The 12,138-nt window shown below is 40.5% G+C and overlaps 1 protein-coding gene across 27 annotated transcripts in view; it reads left to right on the top strand.

Moving 5' to 3' along the window:
• The window catches only part of NRXN1 (neurexin 1), a 734,224-nt gene that overhangs the window by 361,487 nt on the left and 360,599 nt on the right, over nucleotides 1-12,138 (top strand). For all 27 annotated transcript variants that reach the window (XM_040551878.1, XM_040551901.1, XM_040551900.1 and 24 more), the window contains one exon: nucleotides 9,123-9,296. In XM_040551878.1, coding sequence (XP_040407812.1) covers nucleotides 9,123-9,296 — 174 coding nt within the window. The remainder of the gene's footprint in view (nucleotides 1-9,122; nucleotides 9,297-12,138) is intronic.

The following is a 12,138-nucleotide window of genomic DNA, read 5'->3' as shown; positions in this document are numbered from 1 at the left end:
AAGTCCACTTTTGGAGAGTGTTGGATTTATAAGTGCCATGTGGCTAATAATTCCCTTTCTACTATTGCTGCAAGGCAGTGGTAGTCCTTAAATTAAACAAATTGGTTTTGCCCATCAGGACATATCCTGTAAGAATTCTTGGGTTGGGACACAACTCAGAAAAGGAGAAAAGTTTAAGGAGTGACCTGTCAGCAATGTCAGTACTGCCAGATAATGTTACTTCTGTTACTTATTCAGAAAATAAGTATTTAGAACAACATCTTCAATTTTTATTTTACATCTCTTTATTTTAGCATTAGCAAAGATCTTATTCTTAAGAAATGTAGATACTTGTGATAAAAAAAAAAAAGTTATTACAGAAGAATTTGGCAGCATTTCTTTCACCAACAGTTGTGTGTGACTCATGGTGTTCTCTACTTTTTTTTTTTTTTTTTCATAACTGTGATTCCAGTAATGACTACATTGACAACCTGGGTTCGTTTATTAACTAGCAAATCACTTCTGTGTTAATTTCACATATTCCTCAATGCAAAAATCATCTCTAAATCAGAAAAGAGAGGTGTGAATAGGATAGCCCCTGTAGGTATCAGTGAGGTTCAGCATTACCTGTAAAAACAGATAAATTAGATAGATAGATAGATAGATAGATAGATAGATAGATAGATAGATAAAGCCCACTGAACTCTTCTCAGTCAGAGCTTACGATGTAACAGACCAGCACTATTATTATCATGGTTTGTGTATGCAGCTCTGAGGGTTTTGCCTTCCAGGTGATTCCTCTGGCACACAATATACAATCCAGTGAGAAACACTGTAGCATAGGGTTTATTTTTGTCCTTAGAAAAAATGAAGAGAAGAAATGATCTTCCTTGTCTAAATGAAAGGGGATAACTCTAGGTAATGACTCCTAGTATAAATAAGAAGAGTTGTGGGATTAAAGAGTATCTATCTGCTCTCAAATAAAGTTTGAAGATACTCCAGCAAATTTGAAGCTTCTCCAGAGATCAGAAGGAATTTCTGGTGCATTCCACTCCCTCACGCTTTTCTTCACTATCTTTGTTTATGTCAGTTAATGTATTTTATATAAATTGGCTATTTTCCAGCCATGAAAAATGAAAGTCAGGAAAGTTGTGGAAAAAAAAAAGAAAAAAAAAAAAAGGGGGGCCTTTTTCAGGAATACAATTAAAAATCAAAATAAATTTCTGAAGAAAATATGCACAAAAGTTAATACTTAAATTTTAGTTCCAAAAACTATGGTTAGCACTGTAATAATAAATATACAAGTATATTCCTCTCTGTATGCACTGGTCATCTATTGAAAAAGAAAAGAAAAGAAATAGAATTGCATTTTCTGTTGTGCTCAACTCATGAAATGCTCATCTATTCTCAGTAATAGTAGCATTGGAATATTATTGGTTTTAGGCTGCAGATAGCTTTAGTAGTGTGGAGTAATAATCTCACACTATTGGTTTAATGAACTGTGGTATCTTGCTTTATAGATTAATTTACATGCAATTCATGAAGGTGCATAGATATACAACTAGAGATTAATCCTGAAAGCTTTCAAAGTGTGACATCTCCAGAAGTAAAGCTTTACTACACAAGAAATGAACAAGAGGGGAAAACCTGAGAATTTGTATCATACTGTGTTGATTCCTCTGAACTCTTTTAGTGAAAGCAGAGATGAGCTTTATCTTTTCTATTATCTTATTCTTCTGTTAATGCATGTTTAATAGACAAACATTTTCACTTATAATGTTTTTTTGCCATTCTGTCTCACCTGAATTTCTGATGTGTTGAGTTTTGTAGGAAGTGAATTATTCAATGTGAAGAACACAAATTCTTAGTGTTAAATTATTTACTGAAATAAAAGTAGCTACGCAAAATATTTATTTTGTGATGGCTGATAGGAAAAATTGCCAAGCAAAAAAAAAAATATATATATATTTTTAAAACAACTGTTGAGTTATATTTCCAGAGCCTACCCCTTAATAAAGTTTTAAGAAAGTTTTTTTTATACTATCAGTAGCAAACTCAAACCACACTTAATATTAAATCTAGGAAAGTTTCAGCCTATAGCCATAAGAGATACTTGTATATACTGTTAGAGGTTGAAATCCAATAGTCAATATGGCTGCTTCCTATATACTACATATTAGTGCACTACATTAGCTAGTATGAAAGCAGAATTCAAGTTATTTTTGAACGTCAATAAAGTTAAAGTATTGCCCAGAAAAGGTCTGGTTTTGTGGAAACTTTATCTTCAATACTACATAATGATCAGTTCTAAGTATCAGGAGTCTTAAGGAACTGTAAGAAGTCTGAAGTTGTGGCAGTCTGGTGAAGTTCCCATTGACTGGAAGAGGGGAAACATAACCCCCATTTCTCAAAAGGGAAAAAAGGAAGACCTGGGGAACTACAGGCCAGTCGGTCTCACATCTGTGCCTGGCAAGATCACAGAGCAGGTACTCCTGTAAACTGTGCCAAGGCACATGGAAAACAGGAAGGTACTGGTGACAGCCAACATGGTTTCGCTAAGGGCAGCTCATGCCTGACAAATCTGGTGGCCTTCTATGATGGGGTTACAGCATTGGTGGAGAAGGGAAGAGCAACTGATGGCATTTACCTGGGTTTGTGCAAAACATTTGACACCATCCTACATGGTATTTTTGTCTCTAAATTGGAGATACATGGATATGATGGATGGAAAGAGCTGTGGTCAGCAGCTCAGTGTCCAAGTGGAGACCAGTGACAAGTGGCATTCCTCAGGAGTCAGTATTGGGACCGCAGCTGTTTAACATCTTTGTCAGCAACATGGACAGTGGGATTGAGTGCACCCTCTGCATGTTTGCGGATGACACCAAGCTGTGTGGTGTCACAGAGCTTGCAGTAGTCGAGGCTGGCCTCCTCGGAGCCGGCACAGCCGCACCCACCGGCTCTCACGAGAGAGGCCGACGGGAGCGGGCACTGCCAGGGCAACGGTGGCTGTGCCCCCATCCTCTGCCTAGAAAAAGCCCCCAGGTGGGCAGCGCGGCGCAGAATGGTGCCCCCCAGGCACGGGGAGGGGCGCCCAGCACGTTACAACTGCCTGCAGCGTGCTGCTGTGGTGGCTGTGGGAGCTTGTGTGGTGGGGCACAGGGTTCTGTTCCTCCTCCCTTTCGAGTCCACCCTATCTGCTGGCAGTCTGTGTGACAGCACTCTTTGCCGTGGTCTCCCCCAGGTCTCTTGCCCAAAAAGACAGTGGCAACCCAAAGGGAGGGGCTGTCCAGAGCCGTGGCTGTGCAGGTCTCTGGCTGCAGGGAGTGCCAGAGCCTGCTGCTGCTGGGGGAGGCAGGGGGGAGGCAGGTATTGCACCTGTGTGAGGTGCAAGCATGTGGAAGGTCTGCTCAGCAGGGTGGCAGGGCTGAAAGAGGATGTTGAGAGACTGAGGGCCGTCAGGGACTGTGAACGGGAGATCAACTGGTGGAGTAGCTCCCTGGTGTGCCAGAGGGAAAGGCACCAGGGAGATATCCCACAGTTGGTGGTGGACCCCCTGCCCTGTCCCTGTTGGGTGGGGGGGGCAACCTGAGAGATGGGGAAGGTTGGGAGAGGGTCCCTGCTCAGCATCGTGTGCAAACCCCCCCTCTGCTTCCCTCACATCCCCAGGTCCCCCTAAGCAACAGGTTTGTAACGTTGGACATTGAAGGGGAGGTCAGTGGGGAGACACGGGAAGGTTCCCCAAAGAGGTTACCAAGGATGAGGCAGTTGACTCTGCATGTTCAGACTGCCTCTGCCAGGAAAGAAAGAAACGTGGTTGTGGTAGGCGATTCCCTTCTCAGAGGAACAGAGGGCCCCATTTGCAGACCAGACCCCAGCCGTAGGGGAGTGTGCTGCCTACCTGGGGCCTGGGTCAGGGACATAACTAGAAAACTCCCGGAGCTGGTTCACCCTGCTTATTATTACCCATTGCTCATAGTTCAGGCGGGCAGTGATGAAATCTCTCAGAGAAGCCTGCAAACTGTGAAGAGAGATTTCAGGGGTTTAGGGTGAATAGTTCAAGGAGCGGGAGCTCAAGTCGTGTTTTGTTCTGTTCCTTCTGGGAAGGTGAAGGACACAGAGCGGGCTATGAAAACACAGGTAATGAATACTTGGCTGAGAGGCTGGTGTCAAGACAGGAACTTTGGTTTTTTTGACCATGGGGCAGTTTACTCGACCCCTGGCCTTTTGTTGATGGATGGAACTCACCTGTATCAAAGGGGAAAAAAATCCTAGCGCAGGAGCTAGCAGGACTCATCAAGAGAGCTTTAAACTAGCTATGACAGGGGAAGGGGATAAAACAGGGCTCATCAGAGAAGTGCCTGCGGGAACAATGCTGAAGCTGGGGGTGAGGCAGGTGTCTCATCTGAAGTGCTTCTACACCCATGCATGCAGCATGGGAAACAAACAGGAGGAGCTGGAAACGATTGTGCAACAGGCAAACTACGACCTAGTTGCAATAACTGAAACATGGTGGGATCACTCCCACGACTGGAGTACTGTGATGGACAGCTGCAAGCTCTTCAGAAGGCATAGGCAAGGAAGGAAGGGTGGTGATGTGGCTCTTTAATATAAAGGATGTTTTGATGTTGAAGAGCTTGTGGCTGGGAATGATAAAGTTGAGTGTGTATGGATAAGGATCGGGGGAAGGCCTGTAGGGGTGACATCTTGGTGGGGGTCTGTTATGGACCGCCTAATCAAGACAAAGAGATGGGTGAGGCATTCTATGAGCAGCTTGCAAAAGTTACACAATCACCAGCACTCATTCTCATGGGGGATTTCAATTTCCCTGATATATGCTGGAAGTATAATACTGTGCAGAGAAAGCAGTCCAGGAGGTTTCTAGAGCATGTGGAAGATAGTTTCCTGACACAGCTGGTTCAAGAGCCTACCAGGGGAGGGTGACCTGCTAGGCCTGCTCTTCACTAACAGAGAAGGACTGAAGGGAGATGTGAAAGTTGGGGACTGTCTTGGGCAGAGTGACCATGAAATTGCGGAGTTTTCTGTCCTTGGTGATGTCAGAAGGATAACTAGCAAAACTGCTGTCTTGAACTTCCGGAGGGCGGACTTTGACCTGTTCAGGACACTTGTTGCAGGGGTCCCTTGCGAGTCACTCCTGAAGGGCAAAGGGGTCCAGGAAGCCTTGATGCGCCTCAAGAAGGGAATTTTAAAGGCACAGGAGCAGGCTGTTCCTGAGTCCCATAAAGTGAGCCGGAGGGGAAGAAGACTGGCATGGATGAACCGGGAACTTTTATTGAGACTCTGGGAGAAAAAGAAAGTATACATCCACTGAAAGAAGGGACAGGCTACTTGGGGTGACTACAAGGAAGTTGCTAAGGTATGCAGAGAGGAAGTTAGGAAGGCAAAAGCCCATCTTGAGCTCAGATTGGCCACTGCAGTAAAAGAGAACAAGAAATTATTTTACAAATATATTAACAGCCAGAGAAGAACCAAGGAAAATTTCCATCCTTTACTTGATGCAGCAGGAAATGTGAATGCCTTTTCTCTCAGACAACTAATGACAGGACTTGAGGAAATGGCCACAAGTTGCGCCTGGGGAGATTTAGATTAGATAGCAGGAAAAATTTTTCTCTCAAAGAGTGGTCAGGCACTGGAACGGCCTGCCCAGGGTGGTGGTGGAGTCACTGTCCCTTGCGGTGTTCAAGAAATGCCTGGACAAGGTGCTATGAGATATGATTTAGTAGCTGAGTGGGTAGTATTGGTGATAGGAGGACGGTTGGACTAGATGATCTTGTAGGTCCTTTCCAACCTTGTGTTTTTATGATTCTATGAAGTTCGAAAAGGACAAGTGCAAGGTTCCTGCACCTGGATCAGGGCAATCCCAAACACAAATACAGGGTGTGTGGAGAATGGATTGAGAGCAGCCCTAAGGAGGAGGATCTGGGGATGTTAGTTGATGAGAAGCCAACATGAGCCTGATAAGTGTGTTGCAGCCCAAAAAGCCAATCATATTCTAGGCTGCATCAAAAAAAAGCATGACCAGCAGGTCGAGGGAGGTGATTCTCCCCCTCTATTCTGCTCTCATGAGACACCACCTAGAGTGCTGTGTTCAGCTCTGGGGCCCCCAGCACAAGAAGGACATAGATGTGTTAGAACAAGTGCAGAGGAGGGCCACAAGGATGATCAGAGGCCTCGAGAACCTCTCCTTTGAAGACAGGATGAGAAAGTGGGGGTGGTTGTGTCTGGAGAAGAGGCCTTATACCCTTATATTGACCTCCCAGTATCTAAAGAGGTCCTACAAGAAGGCTGGAGAGGGACCCTTTATCAAAGCATGTATTATTAGGACATGGGGCAATGGCTTTAAACCAAAAGAAGGTAGATGTAGAATAGATATAAGGAAGAAATTCTTTACTAGGAGGGTGGTGAGGCACTGGTACAGGTTGCCCAGAGTATTCTTGGATATCCCACCCCTGGAAGTATTCAAGGCCAGGTTGGATGGGGCTTTGAGCAACCCGGTCTAGTGGGAGGTGTCCCTGCCCATGGCAGGGGGGTTGAAACTAAATGATCATTACAGTCCCTTCCAATCCAAACCATTCTATGACTGTCATTCTATGATTCTATAATAATGTGTCATGGTCTGCATATGATACCTAGTTGATAATATTCCACTGCTATATTTTCAAGAATGAATATTCTGAGTTCATCTTCATGTGCTGCCACAGTGGCAGAACTTTTTCTTCTCATTCATCAAAAGTGACAATTGCTATATTACTGTATATATCAATCTCAATATGCTGGAGGGAAGTATCTTAGGAATGAGCAGGGGATCAATTTGAAAGTTTGCAGTTTTAAAGGTTTAATTGATCAAAGACTAAAAATGTTTGTTTGGACAGTATACGTGTTGAGAGCTTTAAAAAAAGATTGCACATTCTTCAAGTAGAAGAAATCTGACCCTTTCAGCATAGGTATGAATTTCTTTGTATTGTTCTCTGGAGTTCCCTTCTTTTTAGTCTATTGCAATCAGTTGAGATAAATTATCTCTATATGCAGAGCTCACAATGACTGAAAAAAAACAGAACTTCAGGAAACCTGTGAGGGTTTACTTTCTAAATGTTCCACCTGAGGAAAAGACAAAAAAAAACCTCTATGATGGGGCAAGAAATTTTACGTTGTTTCCAGTACAGATGGTTGAAAAATACTGAAGTTTTTTACTGTGAATGAATTATGCCCCTTTTGTGGGAACATATGGATCACCATATATTAATCTTTTATGCCTAATACCATGTTTCTGAGATTTATGCTATACCTTAAAGCTCTAGAGGAAAGCAATATCTTATTTTTGATATAATCTATGTGAAAGGGGAAAGCTTGAGGTTTCTTAGTATATTATGCCATAACGATTGCTGAGATTTTTTGTTGGATGTGTTATGAGATTAATAATACGCATATTCCTAAGCTTTTTGGCTCCACTAATTCAAATACAGTTGAGTTGTAGGGCTGGTATGCAGTGACTAAATTTTTTTCACAGTCTGATTGCATTTGTATAATTCAGGCCAGTTCCTTGCATGCAACGTGTAAGCCATTACAAACAGCCCTGAAGAGCACTCCCTTGCAAACAAACGAGTATGCCAGGAGAACCAGGAAAAGTTGTGACTGCAGTTTATACTGATAAGAGGGAGATTAAAATTAGCTACATGGGGTAATGACGATAGCTAGGACATTCTACATCCTGTTGCTATAACATCTGCCTACCAATCTTGGTAAACGTGCTGGAAATGAACAATATTGAAAATGAATAATTTTACATTTGAGGTGACTCAGAAATACTCTTTGGTACATCCTGTAGCCTAGGCTCCAAAATCATCCAGACTGGGGTGCTTGCTGGAAAGCACAATGTGGACAATAATGTATATTCAGATAGTCTATTGAAAAATTATGCAAATCATGATTGGTGAGAATTTAATACATAGATAGAGTAAGAGTTTTGTCCCTAGTTGATGCTTGAGAGTTGGATGCTCCCATAAGAACCTTCCTTCAACAGATTCAATGCTTCTCAGAAGCTCATATTGTCCTTTTCCTGTCTATCTAACGGGGCTTGCCTATAGGCATGCTCAGAGCACTCCCACCAATCTTGCAGAGAGCTGCTTTTTCTGATTTAGGAGATAAGAGAATGGGACAGTAAATTCATGCAAGATGTTGGAAACCATAGTTATGTTGGCCTGAAATGTAGAGGATCAGTGTTCTGCCCACCGGAGAAGCAAAATGTGTTGAAGAAAGGCACAGCATAAATTGTTTCAAAACAAAAAAATGTCCCCTCCTCTGTGTTTAAAAGTTATAGATATGTCCATTCAAAGTAAGTATCAGAATTATGAATTACTCAAAGGAAGGAAAGCATCAGCTTACAGCCCTAAGTTGCCTGAGGTTCAACAAAGAGCGGTTTATATGTTAGCCATCAGAAGTATTTTTGGCAATTAAATTCTCAGTGGGCAGACTGCCATTTTAAAGGCATCTAACCACCCCTGATCCCATATGCTAATACAGGGTACAAATTTAGGAGGGGAGGATCAGTCATTTTGCTGCTTAAGAGTGGTATTCCTAAGTTTCTCCTCAGATGTATCTCTAAACCTGCTTTTGTTGGCCCGATTTTAAATGGATAGTTATGGATATATGTGCCTTAAGTCAATCTCAGTGTTCCACTTATTGCCTTAAGAACACTTAGAGTGTTCTGGATCCATAATCAGGATGATCTGCGGTCAGGTTTTCTGAATATGCATGCAACATGTGTCCGTGCTAAACACATTTCTAGAAGGAGATTCTGTGACTAAATCCTCAGCTGTGAAACAGATCAGTGTTTCCTGTATATGAGAGTTGGCACATAGATAACATGTCTTACATCTTACTTACAAGTCATACAAATATGAAGTATACAGGTAGCTTTCACAGTACCTAGAAAACTGCTGAATTAAATTATCTTGAAGCAAAGTAGGGAGCAAGTAGTACAACTTCTGAAAGTTTATAGAGATCTCAGAAAAATTTTGAAGAGTATTGTTTTTTGAAGATCGTGCAGGTCAAAGATTCTACAGGTTTTTTTTTGTTTGTTTGTTTGTTTGTTTTTCCTGTGGCTAATACTTATTTCTGCTTAACAGGTGATTTGTATATTGGAGGAGTGGCCAAAGAAATGTATAAGTCCTTGCCAAAGCTGGTGCATGCAAAGGAGGGATTTCAAGGCTGTCTTGCATCAGTTGACTTGAATGGACGGCTGCCTGATCTAATCTCAGATGCTCTCTTCTGCAACGGGCAAATAGAAAGAGGGTGTGAAGGTACTGAATATGCTGCTATCTTTTTGTATCATTGTGCAAGTATTGTGCTAACCCTCCTGAGTTTTGTTTATATGTACACTATGCACATGGAAAGTCTTATATCTTACCTGCTTGTAATTTACCCTGTTTTACCCTTTCTTATATAAAGACCACATTTCTGTTAGTGTTACAGAGACAAATCTGTACCTGTCCTACAGCACAGATTGATCTGAGAACGAGTAACTTCTTAAATGTTAAATGTAGGTTCCATCCCTCTCCAGTGGCTAGATATTTTGCATGTATTCTATTTACTTACAATGTATTTTAATCAATGATAGAAATAATAACATTTAGCTTCAATGGAGTCCTTTATAAAGACACTTGCAAAGCCGACCTTTTGTGTTTATTAATTCAAGGCTAATATATGATACTCTTGAAGATCAATCTACCTTCTCTATTTATGCTTAACCCTGAGATTTGCATTGTCATGAATCTTCCTATCTGAAGTCAGTAACAGTCAGATATGTTTTATCTCACATTTTGACACAACTGAACTATTGAGGAATGTAAGTCAGGACAGAATTAGAAGAGGTGTATTTGTAAATTAGGGGTATTAATCTATCAATCAATCAACTTTTCATCTTGTCTTTTAATCCCACATTATTTTACCTTGCTTTATGAAATAATTTAAATCAATTCTCTGTTCCCACATATGTATTTTGTTCACATAATTCTGAATTTTGTGGGTCTGTTCATTTTTACGTTTCCCCCTCTCTCAAGTGCCACTCTTCTCCGGACAGAAAATGTATAAATGACATAGTAGAATTTCAATTTAGAATCTTGATGTTTTTTATTTCAAGTTGATTAAGTTTGTAAGCAGACATTTTAGACTATCCAAACAGAGCTGGGGGAGATTTCCTCAAGCTTTACCAGACAAAGCTTTCTGGCAGATAAAATTTATCTTTTTTTCTACTGTCCCTACAGTTAGTATATAAAGGTGGAACGTGCTTATTCTTTGCTTGTTACCTTTAGTTACAAGTATAAATTCTATTGATAGAACATAGATATATGCAAATTTCATAAGTTATTTTTCTGTATCTTTAGTGTCTGTATTTTTATCAGGAATTGAAAAATATGTATAAATTAGTTTGCACTGAGTTTGCAAAATTAGATTATACTTTCTGAATGATGTAAGTTCCATGCCCATACCATCCCTTTAAAGAGTCAAAGTACACTTTAATTCCGTTATGCATTTCATAGCTTCTTTTGAAATAATGTGATTTTCTAAATGAATTTTATGTAGTTCAAAGAAATATTGCCATAGGCCTAGAATGCAAGCTCACCTTTTAAACCAGTGGCACAACTCAGCTATCAGTGAATTTAATAAAGCTACCAAGCATTTAATAAAGTCAGTAAAAATATTGTTCTCTTTGGTGGAGAGTCAGCTTTTTCCCAAAATTACCTGACACGAGCAGAATGGTTAAACCGGATGTGCCAACTGCCTCTCAGAGATCTGCCCTGTCAAAAGTTTTTGTTTTGGCCACGGAAAGAAATCTTCAATAGCATTGAGTGAAATATCCCCTTTCAACCTTTCTGTTTAAATCTTGGAAGTTAACAACTTGCAACCCTTCCACCTTACTCGTTTACTTCATGTCTTCCCCTGTCTGACCCATGTGTTGGTCTCTTGTCTGAAGACCGTGGATCAGATATATAAAAAATATTCTGACACCTAAAATACTATTAAAGTCACTTGCAAATTTAGCTGTCTCCTAGAAATCTGTTATATGCCTCAAGAGTTCTGTTGCTGTGTACATACAAGACTATCTCCATCCTTAGAGCTGAGCAGTTTTGCATCTCACGCAGCAATGGGATGTGTAGTCTGTAAGTCCTGAGTTGTTGAGTCCAAGGATCTCAGGACACATAGTAGCAGAAGTAAATTCAAAACAAAAAGCATTAGTTGCCATCACTCTCATATGTCATATGTCATATGTCATAGAATCATAAAATCATAGAATGGCTTGGATTGGAAGGGACCTTAAAAATCATCTAACTCTAACCCCCATCCCATAGACAGGGTGCACTTTGTTAATACTTCAGACTGACAAGTGAGACACTTAGATTTGATGTTCTTCAGACTCGTAAGAGATTGAATTCCACACCTCTCCATTGTAAAAAAAAAATGAGCTAAAAGGTCTTTATCTCTTTTCTGTCAAGCTTGATGCCATGATGTACTACTAATTAATTTGATCTATCAGGGCATTGTTCTTAAAAGACATATTTGTCAATAACTTTACTAATATAAATGCATGTTAAAAATTCTTTCTTTGGGATATTTTTTGCAGGCCCACACACAGGGTTGTGGTGGCAAGTTGTAAGGCTTACATTTCAAAATTTCAACCACAGACAGAGATATCTGTTCTCTGTCATTGAGTGTTGAATGTAATTTAAATGTGGCTGGATTCACCTTGTTGACACATTTTCAGTGGATAGAATAGATAGAAACCAACAACTAGAAATATGCTAACTAGCTCTTTGAATTGTTAACAGTAAACCCCACAGCCAGGCTGTGTCAGCCTTGTTTTCCTGTAGTCAGATCCATTGTACTTTACACTTTAAGTAAAGCAGAATTATAGAAAATACTGAATTATAAAAGAACAGTTTTAATATACTGGGAAAATAGTGCACTGATTGCATGTGTGCGCATATATAATATGCCTTAAGTGACCGTTTAAAAGGTTCATAGTAGTTCTTAACATATATGAAGATTCTTGGTAGTGAGATGTGGAACTTATTTTTGTGATATATAGAAAAAGATTGTACATGCTACCTAAAATAATGTTTTTTTCGTGTGTGTAATATGTAT

The sequence above is a fragment of the Cygnus olor genome, chromosome 3 (assembly GCF_009769625.2).
Source record: "Cygnus olor isolate bCygOlo1 chromosome 3, bCygOlo1.pri.v2, whole genome shotgun sequence".
NCBI classification, from domain to species: Eukaryota; Metazoa; Chordata; class Aves; order Anseriformes; family Anatidae; genus Cygnus; species Cygnus olor.
Note: the sequence above shows the minus strand (reverse complement) of the source record. Positions and strands in the feature narration are given on the sequence as shown.